Source organism: Hyperolius riggenbachi, chromosome 5 (genome assembly GCF_040937935.1).
Source record: "Hyperolius riggenbachi isolate aHypRig1 chromosome 5, aHypRig1.pri, whole genome shotgun sequence".
Lineage (NCBI taxonomy): Eukaryota > Metazoa > Chordata > Amphibia > Anura > Hyperoliidae > Hyperolius > Hyperolius riggenbachi.
This window is the reverse complement of record NC_090650.1, coordinates 187,261,019-187,288,200: the sequence shown is the minus strand read 5'-3', so window position 1 is coordinate 187,288,200 and position 27,182 is coordinate 187,261,019. Positions and strand designations below refer to the sequence as shown.

Here is a 27,182-nt window from a genome sequence, read left to right as displayed (position 1 = left end):
AAAGTTATTATAAAAAGAAAATAAAAAGTGAACTGCATATGGGCCCAGGATGGCTGATAGGATAGAATGTCAGCTTCCTGGCCAGGAACTTTTAGTTCCCGAAAGCAGATGTCCTTTTTAAAGGGAAGGTTCAGGGAGGGGATTCAAAATAAAAATAAATTTCCACTTACCTGGGGCTTCCTCCAGCCCGTGGCAGGCAGGAGGTGCCCTCGCCGCCGCTCCGCAGGCTCCCGGTGGTCTCCGGTGCCCGACCCGACCTGGCCGGCTGCCAGGTCGGGCTCCTCTGCGCTCCATTTCCTGGGACTTCTGCGTCCCACGACGGCGCGATGACGTCATCGGACGTCCGTCGGGCTGTACTGCGCATGCGCAGTAGTTCTGCGCATGCGCAGTACAGCCCGGCAGACGTCCGATGACGTCAGCGCGCCGTCGTGGGACGCAGAAGTCCCAGGAAATGGAGCGCAGAGGAGCCCGACCTGGCAGCCGGCCTGGCCAGGTCGGGCACCGGAGACCACCGGGAGCCTGCGGAGCGGCGGCGAGGGCACCTCCTGCCTGCCACGGGCTGGAGGAAGCCCCAGGTAAGTGGAAATTTATTTTTATTTTTTGAATCCCCTCCCTGAACCTTCCCTTTAATGTCTTTTATGCTACATACCTTCAATAAACTGGAATCCTAAGCTGAGGAGTCGGATCATTTTTATACAGACTCCACAGCCCTGATTAAATATAGCACTTATTTGGGACAAGTGTATTCCCCTTTTTCGTTTCAAACACGTCTTCATGTAGTAGGGAGTACGTACGAATGAGAAATAAACATCCATGTCGAAATAAAACTTGCTGCCCGCGGGAGGGCAGGACACCTATTCCATCTGCACGGTCTATTTTTTTGTCCATATGAGCGTCTGAATTCACATAGGCAACTCTCCCTGTGTCTGCAGTATTCTCCTACCACCAGTGGCTCTTCAAATTGGCCGGTCATATGTCACAGTGATGTCACGTCAGCTTGGTCATGTGACTCAGACGTAACCAACCTTGTAGTGCGGGCAAGGAACTGGTCTCGATACCGACCTGCCTTCCCGGGATATCTATGGTGTGAGGACGGAGCTACAAGAGCAGCAGCTTTCCCAGACCATGAGACGCGCCATCTTCCTGCCCCTAACCGAACCGGCCTATGTCCTCCTCCTATGTGTAGTAAGTACGGTCAGTCTTTGTAGCCTTTGAGGACAGTAGCCGGCTGGCGGAGAGCAGTAAGAGCACTTCATAGAGCGGTGTGGTTGTTATTTCGTATATTACTAAGTATTCTGCGTGGTGTTGGGGGAGTATGTATGTGTGTGTGTTCTCATTGAGCAGGGAATGGAGCTGTGACTCCTAAAGGCACTGATCCAGCAACTCCGGATTCTGTACCTTGAGGAATATTCGGGTAAGCGCAGGTGACCTGGCTTCATTGTTGTGCTTACTAACGTCCCCCCGAATAGAGAGACGATAGGACGGTAGCAATGCACTTTGTTGAATATTGTATATGTACAGGGCAGGCCTATATGTAGGGCCGCTGATTTCTACTCCATAGCGGCCGGCGGCTTTCATCACAGGCATTCCCTCGCAGGCTGCCCTCCAACCATATTCCGGCTCGCTTCAGTGCTGTGTTGTGTCTTCATGTGATTGGCTGAGAGACCGGAGGTGCGGCTGCTGCACCGGTTCCACAGTCGGAAGTTAGCAGCCAGCATGGAGGTGTGGGCACTTTGAATGAGGATGTACAGTAGGGGGGCGGGGAAAAATCTAGCAAGACTTGCTTCCCTGTAACATCTTACTAAAGAATGGTTCTCAACCTGGGTGCCGTCTGTAGTGAGATATTTATGTGTTATGGCAGAGTATGTAATGTGTCACCTCTTTGCTGTTTATATATGTACTAAGATAATAACAAAGGCTTCTGCTTGTGTCTGCCATGAGCATTTAAAGTTCAGTGGTGGTGTGTGCCATCTGTCAGTTTCTACCCCACCCCACCCCATGCACAAGCACATGGACATACATACTGCTGCTAATAGGCGTTGTGTTACTATGTTACGGTTCTTCTCTCAAAGCACCTTCAACATTGCAAAGCATTGTAAATAGCCGAACAGTGTGGGCATAGTTTAGTACGACCTATCCGAAACCTAAAAGTTTAAGAGGATGTTTTCCACTCAATCACTTTAGCAGAGTTTCCCTATAAGGTTTCTTGCTGGGTCCCCTCAAGTAGACTAGCTCCACTCAAATTAAGTGTACAGAATTTCTGTAACATAATCATACAAAAAGTACAGGTAGTCCCTGGCTTATGAACACCAAACATATGAATGACCTGCCGATATGAACAATGACCAATCCTTCGTGATGATGCCACGAAGTTTGGCACTACCGCTCCTGTGCTGCGCTCCCCCAGTCCCATTCCTTTATCAGGGTAGGCACAGCAGAAGCAGCAGCTTGTGTCACACCTGCTTTGTGGGTGTCTGCAGTGATCAGCATCATCCTTACTCCCTTCAATGTTCCCATATGCCGATTATCTTGCATGGCGCAATGACTCGACCAGGAGAAGCCAGCACTAGGAAGCAGGTGAGACACTGCTGTTTCCACTGTGCCTACTCTGCTAAAGGAATGGGCTGGGGGAGCTCAGAAAGCTTTGGGGCAAATCAGGGAGGAGGGTGTAACATAAAGAGGCCCGGGAAGGGACAGAGATGACACAGAGAGGAACACTGGAAGCAGAGAGAGCATAGTGTTTTGACCTAAAAATGGACTCCGGTTAACCTGCTGAGCGTTCTGGACGAGCTGAGCTCGTCCAGAGACGCCGGAGGGTGCCGCTCAGGCCCTGCTGGACCGATTTAAACGAAATAAAAGGAGCACACGCAGCCGGGACTTTGCCAGCCGTGGCGAAAGAGGGTCCTCCCAGCCGCCCGAGCCCAGCGCAGCCGGACCAAACAGTTCCGGCCAGCGCTAAGGGCTGGATCGGAGGCGGTTGACGTCGGCTGACGTCCATGACGTCACTCCGCTCGTCGCCATGGCGACGAGGAAAGCTCATCGCGGCCCTTCTTGTTACTTCTGATCGCCGGAGGCGATCAGAAGTGCGGATTAGGAGCGCCCTCTAGTGGGCTTTCATGCAGCCAACTTTCAGTTGGCTGCATGAAATAGTTTTTTTTTAATTAAAAAAAAAGTCCGGTCGCCAGCCTGGCGATCTTAATGGAACGCCAGGCAGGTTTTTAAGAACAAACCTACAGTCCTATCTTGTTTGTTAACCGGAGATGACCTGTACTTTTTTCTTCTAAAAGTGCAGCCACAGCAGATTTTGGTGGGGCTAAATATTGGATATACAGTATAAGTGAACTTAAGATGCATGCTGTAGGCATTGTATTCAAGTGCAACATTCCCTTCATCCATATGTTACTGGGCCACAAGCAAACAGCACTCTTCATAATCCCACAGTGTCACACAACAGACTTCAAAATTCCAGATGGAGAAAAAAAATTATTTAAAGTTCACGGGTATATTCACTTAGGGCTGGTTCACACTACAAGAGCTGCATACATATGAAATCGGCGCCGGTAGACTTGGGCGCAGGATACAGCCGGTATATGGCTGATTCTGCTTCTGCACAAATCTGGGCCGTGTTAATTACTATTCCCCCCTCCTGGCCGCCATGGATAGTGGGAGAATGATATAATTTGGCTTCCAGTGCTTGCTGGAGGCCGAATGATTATGTTTTAAAAGGAACTTCTGCTCCGTCTTCTGACGGAGCCGACGTTACTCACTGAGAGCCTGATAGAAGTAATTCCTTTTTTTTTAGTCTTTGGAGGCACCGGCTGTGCCCAAATCTAGCAGCGCTGAAAAGCACTTCTCCGACAAGAGCTTTTTCTGAACGTTTGTGATTTGAAAAAATCTTGCTACTGTAATGTTACATAGTTAGTGTAGTTTAAAAAAAGACATCCGTCCATCAAGTCCAAACAGAAAAAAAAAAAAAAAAAAAAAAATCCAAAACAAAACACTTCAGGTGCCCTCGTTGTGTTGGCAGCTCCTCCACTTGGGCTTCCGAAGTCATTGGAAGCGGAGTCCTCCCGAAGACAGGTGGCTCCATACTGCGAGTGCGCGAGAGAGGGCGCTCATGCATGCGCAGTATGTAGCTGCCTATCTTTGGGAGACTTCCGAAGCCTCCCTTCAGCGGCGGACACAGCAGTATTTGAACAAATTGGTCGAATACTGAGGGCTTTATAGCTCCCAGAGACTTCCCTCTCCTTAAGCATCTGGTCTCTCTCCCTCTCCCTCTCTCTCCCTCTCCCCTTCCCCTTCCCCCCCCCCCCCTCCATGACCTTTTTTTAAGGGAAAAATTCCTTATCGACTGCAGATGGCAGTCAGATAAATCCCTGGATCAACTCACCCTGGAATTGCCTAGAACAGGGCTGCCCAATAGGTCGATCGCGATCTACCGGTAGATCGCGACTGCCTTCTTGGTAGATCGCGGCCTCTTGGCCGCGTCTCATTAAATTTTGCGGCCAGCAGCATGTTTAGCTGCCGGCCAATAAGAATGCAGGGCAGAAGACGCGGCGAGGAGAGAGGGAGGAGAGAGGCGGCGCGGCCGCTACGTCATGGCTGGGGGCGGCGCCGGGCAGCCTGCAACGTGCGTGCTTGTAACATGCCCGGCGCCGCCCCCAGCCATGACGTAGCGGCTGCGCCGCCTCTCTCCTCCCTCTCTCCTCGCCGCGTCTTGCCGTCTTCTCCCTGACGACATTCTTATTGGCCAGTGGACTGCCTGCCGGAGGTCCCAGGAGTCCAGAGGACCCTGGCTAACCTACGCTGCAGGTACATAAACCTGATTAAGCTACACTGAGGGCTCCTATACCTGGGTAAGCTACACTGAGGGCTCCTATACCTGGGTAAGCTACACTGAGGGTTCCTATACTTGGCTAAGCTACACTGAGGGCCCCTATACCTGGCTAAGCTACACTGAGGGCTCCTATACTTGGCTAAGCTGCACTGAGGGCCCCTATACCTGGCTAAGCTACACTGAGGACTTCTATACTTGGCTAACCTACACTGAGGGCCCCTATACCTGGCTAAGCTACACTGAGTGCCCCTATACCTGGGTAAGCTACACTGAGGGCTCCTATACCTGGGTAAGCTACACTGAGGGCTCCTATACCTGGGTAAGCTACACTGAGGGTTCCTATACTTGGCTAAGCTACACTGAGGGCTACTATACCTGGCTAAGCTACACTGAGGGCTTCTATACTTGGCTAAGCTGCACTGAGGGCCCCTATACCTGGCTAAGCTACACTGAGGGCTTCTATACTTGGCTAACCTACACTGAGGGCCCCTATACCTGGCTAAGCTACACTGAGTGCCCCTATACCTGGGTAAGCTACACTGAGGGCCCCTATACCTGGCTAAGCTACACTGAGGGCTCCTATACTTGGCTAAGCTACACTGAGGGCCCCTATACCTGGCTAAGCTACACTGAGGGCCCCTATACCTGGCTAAGCTACACTGAGGGCTTCTATACTTGGCTAACCTACACTGAGGGCCCCTATACCTGGCTAAGCTACACTGAGTGCCCCTATACCTGGGTAAGCTACACTGAGGGCCCCTATACCTGGCTAAGCTACACTGAGGGCTCCTATACTTGGCTAAGCTACACTGAGGGCCCCTATACCTGGCTAAGCTACACTGAGGGCTTCTATACCTGGCTAAGCTACACTGAGGGCCCCTATACCTGGCTAAGCTACACTGAGGGCCCCTATACCTGGCTAAGCTACACTGAGGGCCCCTATACCTGGCTAAGCTACACTAAGGGCTCCTATACTTGGCTAAGCTACACTGAGGGCCCCTATACCTGGCTAACCTACACTAGGGGCCCATATACCTGGCTAAGCTACACTGAGGGCTCCTATACCTGGCTAAGCTACACTGAGGGCCCCTATACCTGGCTAAGCTACACTGAGGGCCCCTATACCTGGCTAAGCTACACTGAGGGCTCCTATACTTGGCTAACCTACACTGGGGGCCCATATGCCTGGCTAACCTACACTGGGGGCCCATATGCCTGGCTAACCTACACTGGGGGCCCATATGCCTGGCTAACCTACACTGGGGGCCCATATGCCTGGCTAACCTACACTGGGGGCCCATATGCCTGGCTAACCTACACTGGGGGCCCATATGCCTGGCTAACCTATACTGGGGGCCCATATGCCTGGCTAACCTATACTGGGGGCCCATATGCCTGGCTAACCTATACTGAGGGCCCATATGCCTGGCTAACCTATACTGAGGGCACGTAACCTATGCTGCAGGCACATACACCTGGCTAACCTACGTTGGGGGGGGGGGGGGGGCATGCTTAGCATTTGGGACGTTGGTAGATCTCCTGGCCTCGGCAAATTTTAAAGTAGCTCGCGAGCCGAAAAAGTGTGGGCACCCCTGGCCTAGAAACTGTAGCTGTGGATGTCCTTCAATGCAAAGAAAGCATCCAAGCCCTCGTTTAATGCTATGAGTTTGTTGTTATTATCTTATTTTTTTTTTTTTCTAGTATTAACCTCCTTGGCGGTAACCCCGTGTGTGACACGGGGTAAGCCGCCGGAGGGTGCCGCTCAGGCCCTGCTGGGCCGATTTTCATAATTTTTGCTTTGCTGGACGCAGCTAGCACTTTGCTAGCTGCGCCAGCACTCTGATCGCCGCCGGCCCCTGCCCGATCGCCGCTATCTGCTGCGGCGCGGGCCCCCCCCCCCCCCCTCCAGACCCCAGCGCTGCCTGGCCAATCAGTGCCAGGCAGCGCCGAGGGGTGGCCCGGGACTCCCAATGACGTCCCGACGTCAGTGACGTCGGTGACGTCATCCCGCCCCGTCGCCATGGCGACGGGGGAAGCCCTCCAGGAAATCCCGTTCTATGAACGGGATTTCCTGATCGGAGATCGCCGAAGGCGATCGAAGCGGGCGGGGGGATGCCGCTCAGCAGCGGCTATCATGTAGCGAGCCCTCGGCTCGCTACATGATAAAAAAAAAAAAAATTTAAAAAAAAACTGCTGCGCTCCCTCCTGCCGGTATTTTTCATACCGCCAAGGAGGTTAAAGAGACACTGAAGCGAAAAAAAAATATTATATGGTTTGTATGTGTAGTACAGCTAAGAAATAAAACAATAGACACAGAGACATAAGTCTAATATTGTTTCCAGTACAGGAAGAGTTAAGAAACGCCAGGTGTTATCTATGCAAAAGAGCCATTGAGCTCCACGACTTTCAAAGTTGCAGAGAGCTCTGTCTTCTGAAGCTTGTTATCTCAACTGTCAGTCGTATTTTCTTTTTCTCTGCAGAGGACAGGTCAATAGTTCACTGGCCTGCTCTGTAAAAGCACACACTTCAACAGTCTGTGGAAAAGAGGCCTAAAAAAGTTCGATATCAGCAGCACAGCCTGGGCTTTTTAAGCCCATTTTTTTTTTTTTTTTTTTTGAACATGTGATTTTTATTTATTTATTTTTTTTTTATTTTTTTTTAAGATTCTTTCATTTAGTTTTCATAACAGATGAATAAACATGTACAAACAATACAAGTATACAACAACATCAAATATTCAGTATATGAAATAGGGAATGTGTCAGATGTCACCTTATAGGTAGAGGGCCAAGGGGGATAGAAAGGACAATAAGATCAGGCAATAAAGAGGACACGACTGTAACAGCACATGAAAATTTGCATACTTGGGCCGCAAACCGGCGCGGCTTATAGAAATACAGCCAAAAAGTTCGGTTTATCTTATATGTACAAAGGGTTAACAGTTAGGCGCAGACGGGGGTGCGCCCCTCCTTGAGATATCTAAAGAATGTCAGCCCTGGGCCCAGAGGGAACACACACCAGGGGCTGCCACAATATACTAGAAACATAGAGGGACAACACATCCCACATCAAACGCCCTTATCCAAAATTACTAAAATTGTTTGTAGAGTGTAGGTTGATCTATATGACCCCTTAGCTTGCGTAAGTAATCTGTGACCCATGGAACGTAAGTAGAGAGGAAGTAGAGGGAAAGCGAGTATTAGGAAAAATAGGAGAGATATAGAGTAAGATGTGTCAGGAGGCCACCCCAGGCGCAGACCCTCACCCCCCGAACGCCAAGAGGAGAGTCGGGATAGCCAAGTTGACTTGCAAGGCCAGGGGTGGACTCCCAGCCCATTCCGACCCACTCCCATATTGTTCAACATAGTTCCTAAGTGCGTCAAGACGGGCTCTGGTCGCGCACAAGGGATCGATAACGATCCGACTCCTTGAATTCAAACCAGCAAAACCAGGTCTTCCAGAATTGTTCATGTTTCTCATGAAGCGTGGCGGTAAGATCTTCCATATAGCTTATCTGGTCCACCTCTTTCAACCACTCCATCACTGTGGGTGGGTCAGAGCATTTCCATTTTCTAGCTATCAAGGCTCTAGCTGCATTGATTAAATGCCTCGTAAGGGTTTTTATTGTATCTGCGGATAGACCAGGTATTATGGTGTAACAAAAAGAAGGCTGGTGAATCAGGTGGATGAAAGTCTGTCATTGCATGCATCAAGTCCCTTATGCCCGACCACAGTGGCGTAGCTAAGGAGCTGTGGGCCCCGATGCAGGTTTTACAATGGGGCCCCCCAAGCACTCTATCCATAACAATTGATATGGCGCACCAAAACCTGCCAATGGCAACTACAGTGTCAGAGGTGCAAGAAGGGGATGGGGAACAGTGTGTTAATGATTATTACTATTCAAAGTATCTATTAGAAGTGATTATTATGAGCACAGGACCAATAGAGAGCTAATACTGTACTTGAGGGAGGGCCCTTCGGGGCCCCTCTGGCCCAAGGGCCCCGATGCGGTCGCAACCTCTGCAACCCCTATTGCTACGCCACTGCCCGACCAGTACCGTGTGATCTTACTGCAGGATCAGAATATATGCAGCATTGTCCCTGTTTCTTGCCCACATCTCCAACAGAGAGGGGAAGTCCCTGAGAACATTAGATGTAGTTTAGAGGGAGTGAGATACCACCTTGTGAAAATTTTATACCCTGATTCCTGAGATTTAGAGGAAATGGAAGATTTGTGAGAGAAGGTTACATTTTTCCCCCATTGCTTGTCGGAGAAAGCCATGCCTAGATCCCATTCCCACTTCTCCCAATATGATGACGCAGGCACTTCAGGGTTATTTAATAGTGAGTATAGAAATGAAACCATACCTCGCATTTGCCCTTCTCCTTGGCAAGTTTGTTCAAAAACTGTTCGAGGTCTAATAAAGCTAGCTTTGGGGCCTTGAGATAGAATGTAATGTCTGAATTGGAGCCAAGACCAGTGATCTAAATTTGGGGAGTTAAGATCTTGTCTTAGTTGCTGCAGAGAGGTCCACTCTCCATCAGTAAAAAAGCGCCAAAGGGGGTAGCTAGTGGAAGGAAGACCAGGGGGGAAACCTGGATTGTCGAGAATGGGGAGGGCCAGGGCGAGATAGCAGAATCCTGCCTAAATTTCGCCAAGGTTTTGAGAGTCTGGAAAATCAGAGAAGCCTCTGGGTTCGCTACTTTGAATAAGGGGGCGGACCAGGGGGTGTGTATGAGACGTCGATTCATTATCTTATTCTCCATAGTTACCCATCTTTTAAAGCTAGGTGGCTGCTGCATGGTAAAGGTGTGGGTTTGGGACTGCCATACCTCCTAGGTCTTTAGGGGCTGTCTGAAGGGAGTATTTAAGTCTAGGTTTACGGCCGTTCCATATGAATTTAGAGAATGTTTGTGTGACTGCTTTAAAATAGTGTGAGGGGATAATATTGGAAGTGTCTGAAATAGGTATAATAAGCGGGGCATGATTGTCATTTTGATAATATTAGATCTTCCGAACCAAGAGAAGTGTGGTTTGTTCCAGAGAAGGAGGTCTTGTTTAATACGTTCATGGGAGGGAATAAAGTTAGTTGAAAACAGATCTCCAGGATTTGGAGTAATCTGTACGCCTAAGTACTTCAAGGCTTTGTTGGGCCATTTAAAGGGAAAATTGGACTGTAATGTCGTCTTCAGATCCTTAGGTATTAAGATCCCCAGAGCTTCACTTTTATCGTAGTTAATGGACATGTTAGATAGTTGACTGTATCATCTGAACTCAGCTAGCAAATTGGGTACAGAGATGTGTGGATTGGTGAGATAAAATAGCAGATCTGCATAAGCAGCTACTTTGTGGGTTGAGGATGGGAGAGAGACACCTTTTAATATCGGGGTTATTGCGGATCATGCAAAGGAATGGTTCCAGTGAGAGGGCAAAAATTAAAGGGGATAAAGGGCATCCCTGTCTAGTTCCATTGTAGATAGTGAACGTCTCAGACAACACCCCATTTGCTTTTACTCTAGCATATGGGCAAGAGTATAGTGCTAGTACCCTTTTAAGCATTTTACCCCCAAGACCCAGGTGACGAAGCGTCGATTCAATGAAGTCCCAATCCACCCTATCAAACGCTTTCTCAGCATCTGTGGATAATAGCAGTGTCGGGGTGGACCGGGACCTCACCCAATGAAGGATGTCTATGGTGCGAATTGTGTTGTCCCTCGCCTCCTCTCCCTGGTATAAAACCCACTTGATCAGGGTGGACCACCCCGTTCAGAACCGGGGCCAGACGGTTGGCTATCATTTTCGCATAAAGCTTGAGGTCCACATTTAACAGCGATATTGGTCTATAGCTTTGACATTGGGAGGGGTCTTTGCCTGGTTTCGGTAAGACAGAAATGTATGATTCCAGCATCTGGGCTGGGAACCAGCCCCGATCTGCAGGAAGTTCAGTAAGGGCCCTTTCACACCAGAGGGATTTTTCGGCGTTTTAACGCCACGGCCGAAGTTGGCGTTTTGCTAGGTAAAAGTAAGTCCATAGACTTTCATTTTACCTTTCACATCTAACTCGGCGTTTTGGAGCGTTGCGTTTCAACGCTCCCAGGAGCTTTTTCAGGGCTGTTTACAGCCGAAGTTGGCTGTTGGCGTTTCAATGATAGTCAATGGAAAACGCCAACTTCAGCCTTTTCAAAGCCTTTTCAAAGCGTTTTACAGCTATCTTGTTCACTTATTTTTATAGAAGAAAAAAAAAAGGACGTTTTCATATGGGCTGTAAAACTCTTTCAAAACGCTTTGAAAACGCTATGTATTGGCGTTAAGCAAAAGGCTGACTTTCAGCCTTTTCTACCGCAGCCTCTAGTGTGAAAGAGCCCTAATAGCATTAAATGCTTTTAGCATGAATGGCATCAGGAGGGCTTGAAATTTTTTATAGTATTTAGGCATATAGCCATCCGGGCCAGGGGCCTTGCCAGATGGTATCTGAGACAGTGCAATACACAGTTCATCTTCTTTAAAAGACTCCTCTAATTCTTTAGACTGAGTTTCGGATATACAGTGGAGGAAATAATTATTTGACCCCTGTGATGATTTGCTCAGCTGCCTGTGCAGGCAGCCAGCCTTTTGACCATTGTGTAGGTTTGCATGCTGCAGGACTCTGGAAAGAAGAGCTTCTGTCAGTTTTGCAGCTTGTGCTTGCAGAGGAATTTGCATACGTTGTCATGCAAATTGCCTGGCCACATTCATTGGAGGCGTGTACTATAAGTACTATGTCTTTCCCACAATGCTTCGCTGTTCATAAGGATTTCGTCCTATGTAACACTCCTGGTGGGGTGTCAGCCTTGCTCTCTGTTTGAACATCAACTTAGAGTAATTCCTAAATCTGCGCTAGGCAGATTTCCCTAGTGCTGTTAGGATTGTATTATCTGTATTGCCTGTTCTGTCTTGTCTTGCCTGTTTGCCATTGTCCTGTCCTTATGGTGGTTGACAGGAAATGGTTCTGATCTCTGTTCTTGGAGTATAGCTGGTGCAGCGGTTGCTACCAGCTATCTCTTCTGTTCTGTCTCCTGGGATCGCACTAGCTACTTTTTGCTAGCGCTGGGGATCCTTCTGTTCTGTCTCCTGGGATCGCACTAGCTACTTTTTGCTAGCGCTGGGGATCCTTCTGTTCTGTCTCCTGGGATCGCACTAGCTACTTTTCGCTAGCGCTGGGGATCCTTCTGTTCTGCTACTCTGTACTTGGATCGCGCTAGCCACTTTTCGCTAGTGCTGTGGATCCTATCTCTCGCTTGTCCCTGTTTTCGTGTGTCTGTCTGCTACGCTTGCTGGAGGCTTGGTGAGGTAACCGTTAAGCAAGCGCTCGCGTCCTCTGTTTCATGTTTGTCTGTTAATGGTTAGTTAGGCGTGCTTGTCTCTATTGTGCTTATCACGTGGAGACCGCACATAACCGCGTGCACTGTTGCGAATGAGTGCGGTGTTCGCGGTTAGCTAGCATTTGTTATTTTCCGTATCTCCTCATTGTATTATTTGCTGTGCCTTTGCTAACCTCGTATTCTGTTCTGATCTGCCTTGTGTCTCGTCTGGCGATCGCACCTCTCGCGATCGCGTTCCTATTTCATATCTGCTGTTGTGTGTATGCGGTTGCGGGGTGGCGACTGGATTGGCACACACACATACAACCTGTCCCTTTGCTCATTCGTTCTGCGTTTCGTACAATTCCTGTCTGGCATTTGTGGAGGTACAGAGGATTGGTTCCTCTGCACTCCCCAGCGCCATCTGCCAACAGGAATTTTCCCTCTACGGGTGCGTAGCACCTTTTGCTGGGTTCCTGCAAATTATACGCTTGTGGAGGATTTCCGCCGTGTCAGCGCACGCGTTGTGCGCTGATCACGGGGAAAGTTCCACAATCGTTACAACCCCTCACTGATTTTGTAAGTTTGTCCAATGACAAAGAAATGAAAAGTCTCAGAACAGTATCATTTCAATGGTAGGTTTATTTTAACAGTGGCAGATAGCACATCAAAAGGAAAATCGAAAAAATAACCTTAAATAAAAGATAGCAATTGATTTGCATTTAATTGAGTGAAATAAGTTTTTGAACCCCTACCAACCATTAAGAGTTCTGGCTCCCACAGAGTGGTTAGACACTTCTACTCAATTAGTCACCCTCATTAAGGACACCTGTCTTAACTAGTCACCTGTATAAAAGACACCTGTCCACAGAATCAATCAAGCAGACTCCAAACTCTCCAACATGGGAAAGACCAAAGAGCTGTCCAAGGATGTCAGAGACAAAATTGTAGACCTGCACAAGGCTGAAATGGGCTACAAAACCATTAGCAAGAAGCTGGGAGAGAAGGTGACAACTGTTGGTGCGATTGTTCGAAAATGGAAGGAGCACAAAATGACCATCAATCGACCTCGCTCTGGGGCTCCACGCAAGATCTCACCTCGTGGGGGTGGCAATGGTTCTGAGAAAGGTGAAAAAGCATCCTAGAACTACACGGGAGGAGTTAGTGAATGACCTCAAATTAGCAGGGACCACAGTCACCAAGAAAACCATTGGAAACACATTACACCACAATGGATTAAAATCCTGCAGGGCTCGCAAGGTCCCCCTGCTCAAGAAGGCACATGTGCAGGCCCATCTGAAGTTTGCCAATGAACACCTGAATGATTCTGTGAGTGACTGGGAGAAGGTGCTGTGGTCTGATGAGACCTAAATAGAGCTCTTTGGCATTAACTCAACTCGCTGTGTTTGGAGGAAGAAAAATGCTGCCTATGACCCCCAAAACACCGTCCCCACCGTCAAGCATGGGGGTGGAAACATTTTGCTTTGGGGGTGTTTTTCTGCTAAGGGCACAGGACAACTTAATCGCATTAACGGGACAATGGACGGAGCCATGTATCGTGAAATCCTGAATGACAACCTCCTTCCCTCTGCCAGGAAACTGAAAATGGGTCGTGGATGGGTGTTCCAGCACGACAATGACCCAAAACATACAGGAAAGGCAACAAAGGAGTGGCTCAAGAAGAAGCACATTAAGGTCATGGAGTGGCCTAGTCAGTCTCCGGACCTTAATCCAATAGAAAACCTATGGAGGTAGCTCAAGCTCAGAGTTGCACAGAGACAGCCTCGAAACCTTAGGGATTTAGAGATGATCTGCAAAGAGGAGTGGACCAACATTCCTCCTAAAATGTGTGCAAACTTGGTCATCAATTACAAGAAACATTTGACCTCTGTGCTTGCAAACAAGGGTTTTTCCACTAAGTATTAAGTCTTTTATTGTTAGAGGGTTCAAAAACTTATTTCACTCAATGAAATGCAAATCAGTTGCTATCTCTTATTTAAGGTTATTTTTTCGATTTTCCTTTTGATGTGCTATCTGCCACTGTTAAAATAAACCTACAATTGAAATGATACTGTTCTGAGACTTTTCATTTCTTTGTCATTGGACAAACTTACAAAATCAGTGAGGGGTCAAATAATTATTTCCTCCACTGTAGTTGGCATACCCGACTGACGAATATAGTCCATCATATTGTCTTTAATTACTGCAGGTGAAGGTTTATCTATATGTGGGAGAAGATTGTATAAGTTAGAATAATGTTCTCAAAAAGCTCCAGAGATTTCTTCGTATTTATGTAATATCTTTGAGTTTTATTTTTAATTCCTGCTATATAATTGGAGGTCTGTTGGGCCTTGAGGGACTTAGCTAAAATTGAGCTGCATTTATTACCAAATTCGTTGAAGGTACGAAGGCATCTTTCTGCCGCATATTTAGCTTTGTAAAATAATAGTCGTTTAAGGGAATCCCTATGTTTAGTGAGGTCAGTTAAGACCTCCGAAGCGCAGGACTGTTTATGTTGTAACTCTAGCTTTTTATGGAGACAAGGGTGTCTTGTATTTCTTTCTCCCTCAGCCGTTTTCTTCTGGCTCCCTCCCTAATTAGTAAACCGCGTGCAAAGCAATTGTGGGTTTCCCATAGTATGAGTGGGGACACATCCTCCCTATTGTTAATGTGGAAGAATTCCTCCATATCCCCTTTACATTTTTGATAAAATGTTTTATCCTGGAGCAAAGAGCTGTTAAGGCGCCAAGAGGCACTGCCCTTTCTGCATTCCCCCAGAGCAAGGTCCCCCGACACCGGGGCATGATCTGATAGAGATATGCTACCGATTGTGGAGGAGGTCGCGATGGAGAGCAGGTTATGGGAAATAAAAATATAATCGATTCTAGAATAGGAGGAATGCGGAAATGAGAAAAATGTGTAGTCTTTCTGGGAGGGATTGTGTAGTCTCCAAACATCTATCAGTTGCATATCGTGAAGAAGGGACTTGAATTTGCGGAGGAGCTTTTGAGAGATCGGGAATTTTTGGGAAGAGGAGTCCAATGTAGGGTCTAAAGCTATGTTGAGATCTCCGCCGATGACAATACTGCCCTCAGCAATTAAGTTTAGATAAGAAAGCTTGAAAGAAGGTGACCTGCTGTGTATTGGGGGCATAAAAAGAACCAATTGTGATTTTCTGGTTATACACCGTGCCTTTAATTATGTTAAAGCGGCCCATTGGGTCACTATATTCTGCCTGTAAAGAGAAGGGAGTATCTCTGGAAATCAATATGGCTGTTCCTTTTTGTTTTAGTTTCCTGAGGGGAGCTATAATAAGCCTGTTTGTGATACTTATTGAACAGCCTGGGAGGTTTGGGGCCTTTGAAGTGAGTTTCTTGTAGAAAGATGAAATTGGCTCTGTCTTTGTGGAAGATATTCAAAATAGAAGGTCTCTTCTCTGGTACGTTTAGCCCCCTAGCGTTCAGGGTTAGCAATCTAAGTGACTGCTGGAATGCGAGCCAGCGCAGGACAGACTCCCCGACACACCGTAAAGGAAAGAGCAAATGAGAGAGACATATAAAAAGTGAGAAGTAAACTGAGAGACAGAAAGTATAGGGATAAAGTCAGACGTGTAAGGAACCACGTCAAAAGCATAGGCAATGTACAGACAGTACAAAATTTACCTGTGAGCCACATAGTGGCGTCAACAGTAGGGTGTATAAACACTTCAAATGGGAAACTCTAGGTTTCCTCAGTAAATGGCATTAGCCGCGGGGTAATGAAATCCACACTTAAGAAGGGTGAGTACTTCAGAGCCCCCGGAACACCCGTATGCATGCTATTAGGAACAGTAATAGCGAATAATAACCATAAAAGTCAAATAGAACCTGAGTATATTCAATTGGTAACAGGGAATGAGATAGTTAGTTACTAAACAGTGATAGCATGAAGAGTTACCTCCCCAGTTCTGTCTGCTTCCCTCCACCCTGTTCTCCTCACCCACCAGCTCAATCCAGGTTACATATTAGCCTATATATCTCTACATAGTGGCTTATGACCACCCCAGGTATCATATGGTAGTTCCCGTTAGTTCAGGTTTTCGGTGGTAGTTAGAATGTCTAACGTTTGAATAGTAGGTATTCAGGATTAAAATAGCAATCTGTTCCATTCCCATCTCCCCCCGCTCCCCCCCCCAGGCTAGGCACCGTATACCACGTCCCCCAGGCCAGCAGCCCCCCCAGGACGCACAAATTTACGCCCAAGGGGCACCACCCGGGAGGGGGACGCGGTGGCCCATCATTGCATCTGGGGGGGGGGGCTGGAGGAGCGCAAGGGGCGCATTCCAGTTCCTCTCCACATCCTCAGAGCCAGCAAATGATGCGATAAACAAGAGGCATCCCGTTGAGTGGGCTGCAGATATTAGAGCAGAAAGGGAGAGGCACCCGGTGGGGCCCCCAGCGACACAAGGCCACCACGCCAAGCCCCATCTATAGAGGTCATAAACCGTGCCATGGAATAAGTCTGACTATTTAGCGAGAGTGAAGGATTTTAAAGGATTGATGAGGACAATGGCGGGCAGCCCCACGTCCCCGCGGCCCCCCCCAGGCGCCCCATCAAAGGCCCCCCCCCCACCCGCAAACACCAGACCCCGCCCCCTCAGAGAGTACCAAGACAAATCCTGAGCGGGAGAAGGCCGCCCCCCCCCCCCCACGCGAAAACAAATATCAACGCGTCCAGTAGTGAAAATGGAGGGAGAACCCCAACCCCCCCCACCCGAACCAAAGCACATGATATATTAAGGACATAACAGTTGAGTAATATAAAGAGTTGCAGTGATATGCGCATATGAATTAAAATACATCACAAGTGTCTGGGTATTATCACGATCACCACGTGGGTGAAGCAGGGACACCGATAGTGCAGGTATCTAACAATGGAGGGGAGCGGGACGGGGCACACACACGGCAGCGGGGCCAAGTCTGTGTTTATCCATAACGTGAGCATCGTGATTTGGCAGGATACATACTGCATAAGATCAATGGTGAAAATCCGAAGGTTCAATTTGGCGGACCCATTGTGCAAATTATAGAGAGAGGGTGTCCCAGCCATTAGGGGGCCAATAGACTCATGGCGCAACCCGTAACTGGGCAGTTCAGGCGAAGGAGCGCAGCCCGCCACCCTTCAATGCGTATGGATGTTGTATGAGGGAAGCGAAGCAAAGCAGGGTAGTCTAAAGTGGCCATGTTCAATGGGGGGGAGATCCACGGGGGTTTCGCCCCAGGTTTAGGAGATAAAAAGTTAAATGGTGGGGTGAGCGGGCACGCGGTATCACACGGGGAGCAACCCGAGGCATCACTGTTCAGTATTACTTACTTGGCCTTAGCGTCTGAGCCCGCGCTTTTTCTGCGGGAGAGTTAGATCCATAGAATCTGGGTCCAATTCAGGTAGCTTCACAGAAGCCATGGAGAAGGCCTTGTACAGATCCGGAAGCTCCGAGGGGTGACGAAGGATGAAGGTCTTGGTGCCGTGCTTCATAACCAGTTGAAAGGGAAACCCCCAGTAGTATGTTGCACCAAGATTCTGTAGGGCTTGTATCAGAGGCTTCAGGGCCCGGCGTTGAGTTAGAGTGGAGGGCGCCAAGTCCTGGAACAGAGTGATCGTAGTACCGTGCCAGATGATGGAATCTGCGTCACGTGCAGACTTCATAATGCTGTCCTTTTCTGTGAAATTGTGGAGCCTACAGATGATGTCCCTTGGCGGCTCATGGTCTTCAGGTAGCGCTCTCAGGGCCATGTGCGCCCTGTCGAACTTCAGCCTTTGCTCTGCAGGGCGGTTCAGTAGGTTGAAGATGGCGCGCAGTGTAGCAGTGATATCATCCGCTGGAACTGATTCCGGTATGCCGCGCACCCTGATATTGTTGCAGCGGTTTCTGTTTTGCATGTTTTCCATTTGCGAACGCATGGTGCGGCTGTACAGAAGTTGTTTCTCCTTTGCTTCTTTTAGCTGCGCCACTTCTGCATGTATGGTCACTCTGTCAGAGAGGCCTGTAATATCTGTGTGGATGGCGGCTATCTCCGCCTTCGTGGACGTAACTATCCGCTCTGTTTGCTCATCGAGGTCCTGTTTAGTGGGGAGACCTCGGAGGTATTTCCATATGTCCTTGAAATTGCACAGGGCTGCCGGGCCTGCTTTGAAGGAGGTGGAAGGCTGCGATGTGGGTGGCGTGGTAACCGCCATATTGGGAGTCTCCGTAGCCGTGCCTAAGGCTTGAAAGTAGCGGGTTAACGGTCTCTGATTTGGAGTTGGAGGGCACCGTTCGGTAGCTGACGCTTTCTTGTCACCCTTCATATCACTTTAGGCAGGAAAATTCAGGTTTCTTTGCAAAATTCGCTTTCTGTAAGCATACGGGGCCGGGAGCTCAGCGCACACACGTCCTCACTCCCCCATGGCTGGCTTTTAATTGCGTATTTCAATAAAGAGCTATCTTTTTCATGAGCTCTGCTGCTGATCAGGTCTGTGGAGTCGGGACAAAAATCTTCCGACTCCAACTCCGACTCCTCAGTTTATGAAAGCACGACTCCGACTCCGACTCCAACTCCGGGTACCCAAAATGGCTCCGACTCCTCGACTCAGACTCCTTAGCCTAATACTTAAAGGGGAACTTCAGCCTAAACAAACATACTGTCATTAAGTTACATTAGTTATGTTAATTAGAATAGATAGGTAATATCATTTTTTTACCCACCCTGTTTTAAAAGAACAGGCAAATGTTTGTGATTCATGGGGGCAGCCATCTTTGTCATGGGGGCAGCCATCTTTTTGGTTGAAAGGAGGTGACAAGGAGCAGGAGACACAGTTCCAACTGTCCTGTGACCTGATCACCCCTCCCAGCTGCACACACTAGGCTTCAAATGTCAAATTCAAAATGTAAAAAAAAAAAAATTTGCACCAAAACAGCAGAACGAGAGCAACAACATCAGAAATCCCATCATGCTTTGCACAGCATAAGGCAAAAAAAAGCCCGGGCAGTTTTCTTCTGTGCAGCTAAAATGAGGCTTGGATAAGAAAAACAAAGTTCTGATGCTGTGAAACTGTTAAAGAAACACCAAGCCTTTTCAGTGCTGCTGAGTCGATTTTTAGTCCGGAGGTTCACTTTAACAAGGCTGTAGATTTTGTACAAAAATCATCCGACTCCGACTCCTCAGTTTATGAAATCAACAACTCCGACTCCATGTGCCCAAAATTGCTCCGACTCTTTGACTCCGACTCCACAGCCCTGCTGCTGATATCAGCCTTTTTGATTTGTGTCCCTGGAGGGCATCAGGGACTCCTCAGCTATAGCACGCTCTATCTCCATTTGAGTGCTTGGTCTAACATCTTGTGATCCCCACTCCTATATAATTTTCAGGCCAGACCTATTTTCGTTGGTTTTTCCTATTGACTTTCGCCGGTGTTTGTGCATCTCACGCGGCAACATATGCGGCTTCCAGGCTAATAAGCCGCGTTGTTCAAGTGAAACCGAGGTGAGAGATAAATATGGAGGCAGCCGTATTTATTTCCTTTTAAGCAACACCAGTTGCTTGGCTGCCCTGCTTATCCTTTGCCTCTAATATTTTCAGCCATAGACCCTGAACAAACATGCAGCAGATTAGGTGTTTCTGCCAATGTTGTCAGAACTGACAAGATTATCTGCATGCTTGTTTATGGTGTTGTTCAGACATTACTGCAGTCAAATAGATGAGCAGGGCTGACAGGCAACTAGCATTGTTTTAAAAGGAAATAAATATGGCAGCCTCCATATCATTCTCACCTCAGGATCACTTTTCCAGGTTTTAGTATCTAAAAGCATGCAAAAAAATTGCACTGCTTTTAGACCCTAAAATCTGGAAAGAATCATAACGCCAAGGGGGTTAAACAATACAAGTTGCCTGGCAGCCCTGCTGATCTATTTGGCTGCAGTAGTCTGAATAACACCAGAAACAAGCATGTGACTAATCTTGTCAGATCTGACAATAATGTCAGAAACGCCTGATCTGCAAATGCTTGTTCAGGGTCTATGGTTAAGGCCTCTTTTCCACGGGCAGTTGATTGGCAGTGAAATGCCTGCTCACTGCTTCCTGGCAACTGCTAACTGTTGCTTGGTAACTGCTTGCTGAGCACACAGTTTAAATGCTCGTGGAAAAGAGGCCTAAAAGTATTTGAGGCAGAGGATCAGCAGGATACACAGGCAGAACTAGTATTGCTTAAAGCGGTATCGTCACCATAAAAATCAAATTTCAACAGCAACTGGTCTGAGTGTATTAAGTGATAAAGATGCTAATCCTGCATTCAAAACTTTCAAAACTTTTTCTGCTGTTATGATTTGGAGTTATCACATACTTAAGGAGCACTGGCCCTTTAGTAGTCGTGCCAAAGAATTGCATGCTGGGGGTTCTTTTTATCTATAATCTATTCCTCCTCTTCCCTTTATTTCCCTGCCAGTTTCTTATCTGAAACCTAATCCCCTACTGACTTGTGTTTACAAGCAAGGCTGAGGTGACTCAGCGATTGGAGGAGACAAGAAAAAAAGTAAAGGGCAGAAATGACATCACGAGTTAGCCTTAAAGCGGATCCGAGATGAAAAACTAAATATAACAAGTGACTTGTCTATGTATCTTATCTGAAGTTTAGATAGTTTACACAGCAAATCTATCTTCAAACAGCTTCAACAGTATATTAATATTTTTTTCCTGTGATACAATGGGAGCAGACATGTTTTCTGCTTGTCACTATTACACAATTACACACACAGGCAAGCTTATCTGTATCTAGGCATGCTAATCTGCATATTCTGTGAAAACTCCACTCTTATCTCCTCCATTACACAGGCAACTGATCTGTATCTGCACTGCAGCTCTCAGATTGTGAAAACTCTGCCTCTGAAATCTATAGCTAGTAACACCTTTTTCACCTGCCCAGACTGAAATCCCACAATCCCTTGCAAGCGCCAAGGCACTCTGGAGAAGCTGTGGGTGTGGTTTGTTTAGTTTATAGGAAATTAGAGTATCAAAACAAAACAAGTATTTGGCTTGAGGAATTCCCTATAAACTATATGTAAGGAACACAATTATGCAAGGAGTAAAAGTTCATCTCGGATCCACTTTAACTGTGGGCAAAAGACATGGCCCCCACCAGGAACAGAATTCTCGTAATTTACTATATAACCTTCACTGAAATCAAAACGTGGACAGTATAATACGTGTTATGTAAGTAGATCAAGTATTTATCTACTTTATATATGTGGTTTTTTTTTTCCCTGGCATAGTATGGCTGATCCTACCGCTTTAAAAGGAACTAAATGTTGCAGCCTCCATATCCCTCTTGCTTCAGTTGTCTTTTAATGTGCACACAGGCCTCGAAAGAAGCTAGGTCACTACTTCCTTCGAAACGGTCGTAAGGCCATGCACTTCTTGGCGCCCACAGCCGCTGCCTCCAAACCCAGCCACTATAGATGTGATAAGTCTATCTGCAATAACCAACACAAGACTATATTTACTGTTTTTTTGCACTGGATATGCACTTTATTCTTTGCATGCAACTGGTAATGCTGGCAACTAGGGGTTTAATAAAGTTTTAATACATATTACATTTGTTTATTTTAATTTTTTACTTTAATTTTGGCCGCTGTACACTATCCTGGAAGTTACCAGCAAGTGTTCAATCTTTCTACAAACTACATTTGTTAGTTTCACTTTTATAGGCCAACATGCCTCGTGATTTGAGGCATGTTTATTCATTCTATCGCACCTGGATTGGCTCCCCTTCATTAATCTCTGACATATAAATCAGGCTGTGAACAAGTGGCGGGAGTGCGCACATGCACGTGAACCCACAGAAAAACACTGGATGCATATACATGTCCAGATTGATCCATTGAAGAAGGGGGGACATCGAGAGCCCGATCTAGTGTAGTAAGTCATAAAAGCAAAATAAGGTGTAATCAATAGAAAGTTTATACTCACAAACCAGGGTTACTGCAAAGGCAACCACTGTAATGAAAGGTGGGGAGATTAGACCTGACCCGACTGAGGTTAAGAATTCACTCTCTGTAGATCGGAAAAATGGGATAACACCCCTCCACTAAGGGTGGACTAGATTATAGATTAAGGCTGCTTACACACAGGGACGTTACAGGCGCACGTTAGTGCGCCTGTAACGCTCCCCCAATGCACAGCAATGTAACACAAGTGGGCTGTTCACACAGCCCACGTTGCGTTACATGTAACGCTGCACGTTCTCCCGAAAGTGCAGCATGCTACGGCGTTAGATCGGCTTAAGCCGCGTTAGACTGTTTGCACATGCGCAGTCATGTTGGGGAGGAGCGGAGAGCGGCTAGGCACATGGCTAATTAATATTCACTGCACGTTGTGACGTGCAGTGTTTACTTCCTCTGTGCTATGATTGGCCGGCGGGACCACGTGATGCCGCATGCGCACAAGAGTACGCATCACGGCATCACGGACGCCAAAGTGAGCTGCACAACGCGGCTCACTCTGACGTCCACATAGAAGAGCACCAGGCGTCGCGTTAGGTGCACGTTATGCGACCTTAACGTGGCACCTAACGCAACGTCTTAGTGTGCAAGCAGCCTAAAAGGTTCAACAGAGGCACCAATGTAGTATAAAAGCAATTAAAAACAGTTTAAAAAAGAGGAGGTAAAGGTGGACTCACCTCCTCCAAGCAGACACCAAAAATCATTGGTTTTAAACAATTTTTTTATAACGCTCCAAATTTGCTAAATTTGGAATGTTTTTTTATAAATCGTTATTTGTTTAAAACCAACGATAGTTAATGCCCAGTGATGTTGATCCAGGGATTTTATCTAATTACCATCTGGAGTCGGGAAGGGGATTTTTTTTCCCTTTTGGGGCTAATTGGACCATGCCTTCTAAGGGTTTTTTCGCCTTCCTCTGGATCAACAGGGATGTGTGAGGGAGCACACTGGTGTTGTACCTTGTTCTCTGGTTGAACTGGACGTATGTCTTTTTTTTCAACCCAAATAACTAACTAAAACCAACAATTTTTTTGGTGTCTGCTTGGAGGAGGCGAGTCCACCTTTACCTCCATCTTTTTAAACGTTTTTTAATTGCTTTTATACTACATTGGTGCCTCTGTTGAACCTTTGTATCTGTAGATTGATCCATTGATTCACCACGGCTTATACTAGAAATGTATATCCCTTCAGATAGAATGAAGTGATAATTAAAAGCTATAATGTCAGACATTTCCTTCTTTGTTGAATTCAAAAAACATTTGCCCTCTCCTGGATTTGACTTTATCAGACATTTTTTAACAGCTGTTTTTACATGATGCTTCTATTTCTTGTCTTACAGCAATGAAAGTGATTAGCCTAAACTCAGAACTAGAGTTGTGGATTTTCTTGCCCAAAAGGGCCTCTAGGGGGAATTTTGGTATGCATTTTCCTAGAATAGTGTAAAACCCATTGGTAGATTCTGACCCATATTTTTCTTGCCACCCTGCATGACCATCAAATGTGAGCATAGGTTTCTGTTTCCTGACAACCCCAGAAACAGTATGTGGTCTACTTTCCCATGAACCTGGCCAGTCTATGAGGGGGTAATGTACCCGTGCATTAACAGTTTATAGGATATTTTCACCATACTGAAATTAACTGAGCTTTTGAGGATGTCTCCTCATATCTGTCACATCATCTGGGTCGAGATCCTGTTTCCCATCTCCAGATAGAATCAAGCTTTCTATTTGCTCTAAAAGATACTATAGATTAGGGAAATAAACCCAGAGGCCAAAGGATTCTTGTGGCACAGGTTTTCAAAACTGGTTCTTGTTAGAGAAGAGTCAGTTCTTGTCAGCATTGCTTTAATAAAATGTGCCATTTGCATGTATTTGAATAATTCTCTTGGTGGAGCTTGTTTATGCTCCCTCAAGTATCCAAAACTTATTATGGATTTGGTCATATGTTGCTGTTAGCTTAGATTGTTTCCAACACCACAAGAAGGCTTTAGTGCTGTCTATGCAGCCAAAAAATGCAAGTGGCCGATAATTACAGTCAAAGGTGTTGAAATCAATGAGCTAGCATGTTAACAGCTATCCCAAACGAAATATCTGAACAACAACAAAACATTTGTAGAGCGCTTAAACTTGTCTCAGATCAGTACATAGTGATGTGTACAGGGGAAAAAGTTATGCTAGACTAAACAGGTGGTCCTTCAGTTTTTATCTAAACGTTTCCAGGGTTAGAGCTGTCTTTTTATTTTTTGACAAGGCATTTCAAAGGGTAGGAGCGGCATGACAGAAAGCTCTGGTTCCAATGGTTTTGTTGGACTCTTGGGATTGCCAAGTTATTGGATCCTAGTGATCTGAGGTTGTGCGAGGTGTGCCACAATTGCAAAAAATCCTTCAGATATATGGGGCCTAGGTCATGTATGGATTGAATGTTAGCATGCCAATTTTGAAAAGGATTCTGCATTTTATGGGTAGCCAGTGTTGTGAGCAAAAGAATGGTGTTATGTGGCAGTGACGGGGTTGGCTTGGTTAGTCTTCGGCAGCATACTGTTATTGCTGCATGTGGTTTAGGTCTGTATTTGGAAGGACTGCATAGAGGGTAATGCAAGTGTAAGCTAATGTAAGTCACTGGGGTGCATAAATTCACGTTATAAATGCGGAAATTTGCATTCTGAACGCAAATGTACCCAGCGCGCACAGCATCCTTTCCTCACCTTCTACAAAGGAAAGACCTACACAGGAAGTTAATTAATGCTAATTAGTTGCTGGGCATGTGATGTTGCTAGGCAGTTTTAAAAACGCAACGTGATTTTCACGTGAAAAGCACACATAAAACGCATGCTTTTTTTTAAACCGCATGGGCGTTTATGGGTGTGATTCGCAATGCGTGCTAGTGGAAATAGGCCCTTATTCCCCATCAATCAGTAAACCCAAGCTGTGCAGTGTTTAAGCTCGTAAGGTCTAAAGGTGCATACACACATCAGACTATAGTCTTTGGAAAATGAAAGATCACAGACCAATCTTCCCACCCTTCATGTAGTATGAGAGCCATACTCTACACAGTCTTTTCTATGGAGCTGAACTCCACATCAGAAAAAAATCTTTGCAATATGCTGCACACACAGATGCTGTACAGACACAAAAGATCAGTATCTGCAAAAGATCTGTTCATGCCAAAAATCCATTCCTGCAAATTGCAATGATAGTCTATGAGATCTGCAGATCATCATACACACACGATTTAACTGACATTCATCTGCAGATCAGATCCACCAGGATGAATTTTCAGATCTGCAGATGATTGCTTGATCTGCAGATGTTTCTGCTGCTAGGACACAGACCTTTTGTTGTTTAAGAGGGATTGGAGCTCCTTGTGCTGTAGACGTTACGGGCTCCCTTTCCTGGGTGTTTGTCAGGGCCGGGGGTTTGGTTGTCCTGGCATTGTTTTGCAGGGCAGACACGCAGGGGTGAGTGTTTAACTTACCGGGTGTCTAGATGTGAAGGGCAGTTGGGGCTTCACCGGGCATCCTGGACCATGCGGCTCTCTGTCGGTGGAGGTGAGCATCTGGATGTGTCCTGTGCGCATGTGGATGACCTGGTGCGTCACGCATAGCGCCGCAGTGACGTCACGGGGGTACAGCTCTCCCACTGACCCTGGCTTCCCCACACTTCTCGGCCGCTGGAGGAGCTCGGTGGGGTCTTGTACTGCAGGCCATAGAGCGTCTAGCCTCAGGAGAGTCACCCATTATCTTTCTTACCCGCTGGTACTCCGCAGCAAGGTTATTGGTAATTTGCCGGTAAGCAAAATGGAGGCAGTGGGTCAGCCAGAGGCAGAGCTTGTCCTGGACAGGCTATTTAAGAGTCTCCTGACAGTGAGAAGAGGCTCTAAAAGGAAAATGGATCAGAGCAGCATTGCTCCTGCAGAACCGGTAAAGAAATTTTTTTCCGGGCCTCCTGAGGGTGCTCCTGCAGCAACAATTCAGGTATGTGGTTCCTTTACAAGCCAGATGCAGGTAACACTGTGCTTGTATTAAGGGCTCCATATTTACTGGCATTTATGTCGGTTTTGATTTCAGGATAAAACGGATAAGTCAAAATCCCTAAAGCACAAGAGTAATGCTTCATACACACTTGAGATAAAAGTCTTTGGAAAATGCAAGATCACAGACCAATTTTACCCCCTTCCATGTAGTATGAGAGCCATACTCTACACAGTCTATTCTATGGAGCTGCACTCCCCATCAGATAAAATCTTTGCAAGATGCTGCACATAAAGATGCCCGTACACACTCAAAAAATCATTATCTGCAAAAGATCTGTTCCTGCAAAAAATCCATTCCTGCAAAATGCATTCATAGTCTATGAGATCTGCAGATCCTCATACACACTTGGTTTAACAGACTTCATCTGCATATCTGGCAATCATCTGCAGATCTGAAAATCCATCCTGGTGGATCTGATCTGCAGATGATTGTCTGTTAAACCAAGTGTGTATGAGGATCTGCAGATCTCATAGACTATGAATGCATTTTGCAGGAATGGATTTTTTGCAGGAACAGATCTTTTACAGATAATGATCTTTTGAGTGTGTACGGGCATCTTTGTGTGCAGCATCCTGCAAAGATTTTATCTGATGGGGAGTTCAGCTCCATAGAATAGACTGTGTAGAGTATGGCTCTCATACTACATGGAAGGGGGTAAAATTGGTCTGATATCTTTCATTTATCTTTCAAGTGTGTACACACCATAAGTCTAGGAGATGTAACGGATTTACAGCCAAGTTAGCCAGTACTTGGGAAAAAGCTTTATGTCAAAAATGTTTAGAGGACTGTGTAGGCGTTTCCAGCAATGACTCTTCTAAAGGGGCCCATACACTGGTCGATTTCAGCCATCCATCCATCCATCCATCGATTGATTCTATAGAATCGATCGATCAGAAATAGATTCTTTCAAATCTATTGCTCGATTTGTGGCCGATTTCGAATGATTTTGATAGATTTGA

The 27,182-nt window shown here is 46.7% G+C and overlaps 1 protein-coding gene across 1 annotated transcript in view; it reads left to right on the top strand.

Moving 5' to 3' along the window:
• The first annotated feature begins 991 nt into the window (after positions 1–991).
• The window catches only part of ERP44 (endoplasmic reticulum protein 44), a 150,613-nt gene continuing 124,422 nt past the window's right edge, over positions 992–27,182 (top strand). The window contains exon 1 of the mRNA XM_068238311.1: positions 992–1,185. Coding sequence (XP_068094412.1) covers positions 1,126–1,185 — 60 coding nt within the window. The 5' untranslated portion in view covers positions 992–1,125. The remainder of the gene's footprint in view (positions 1,186–27,182) is intronic.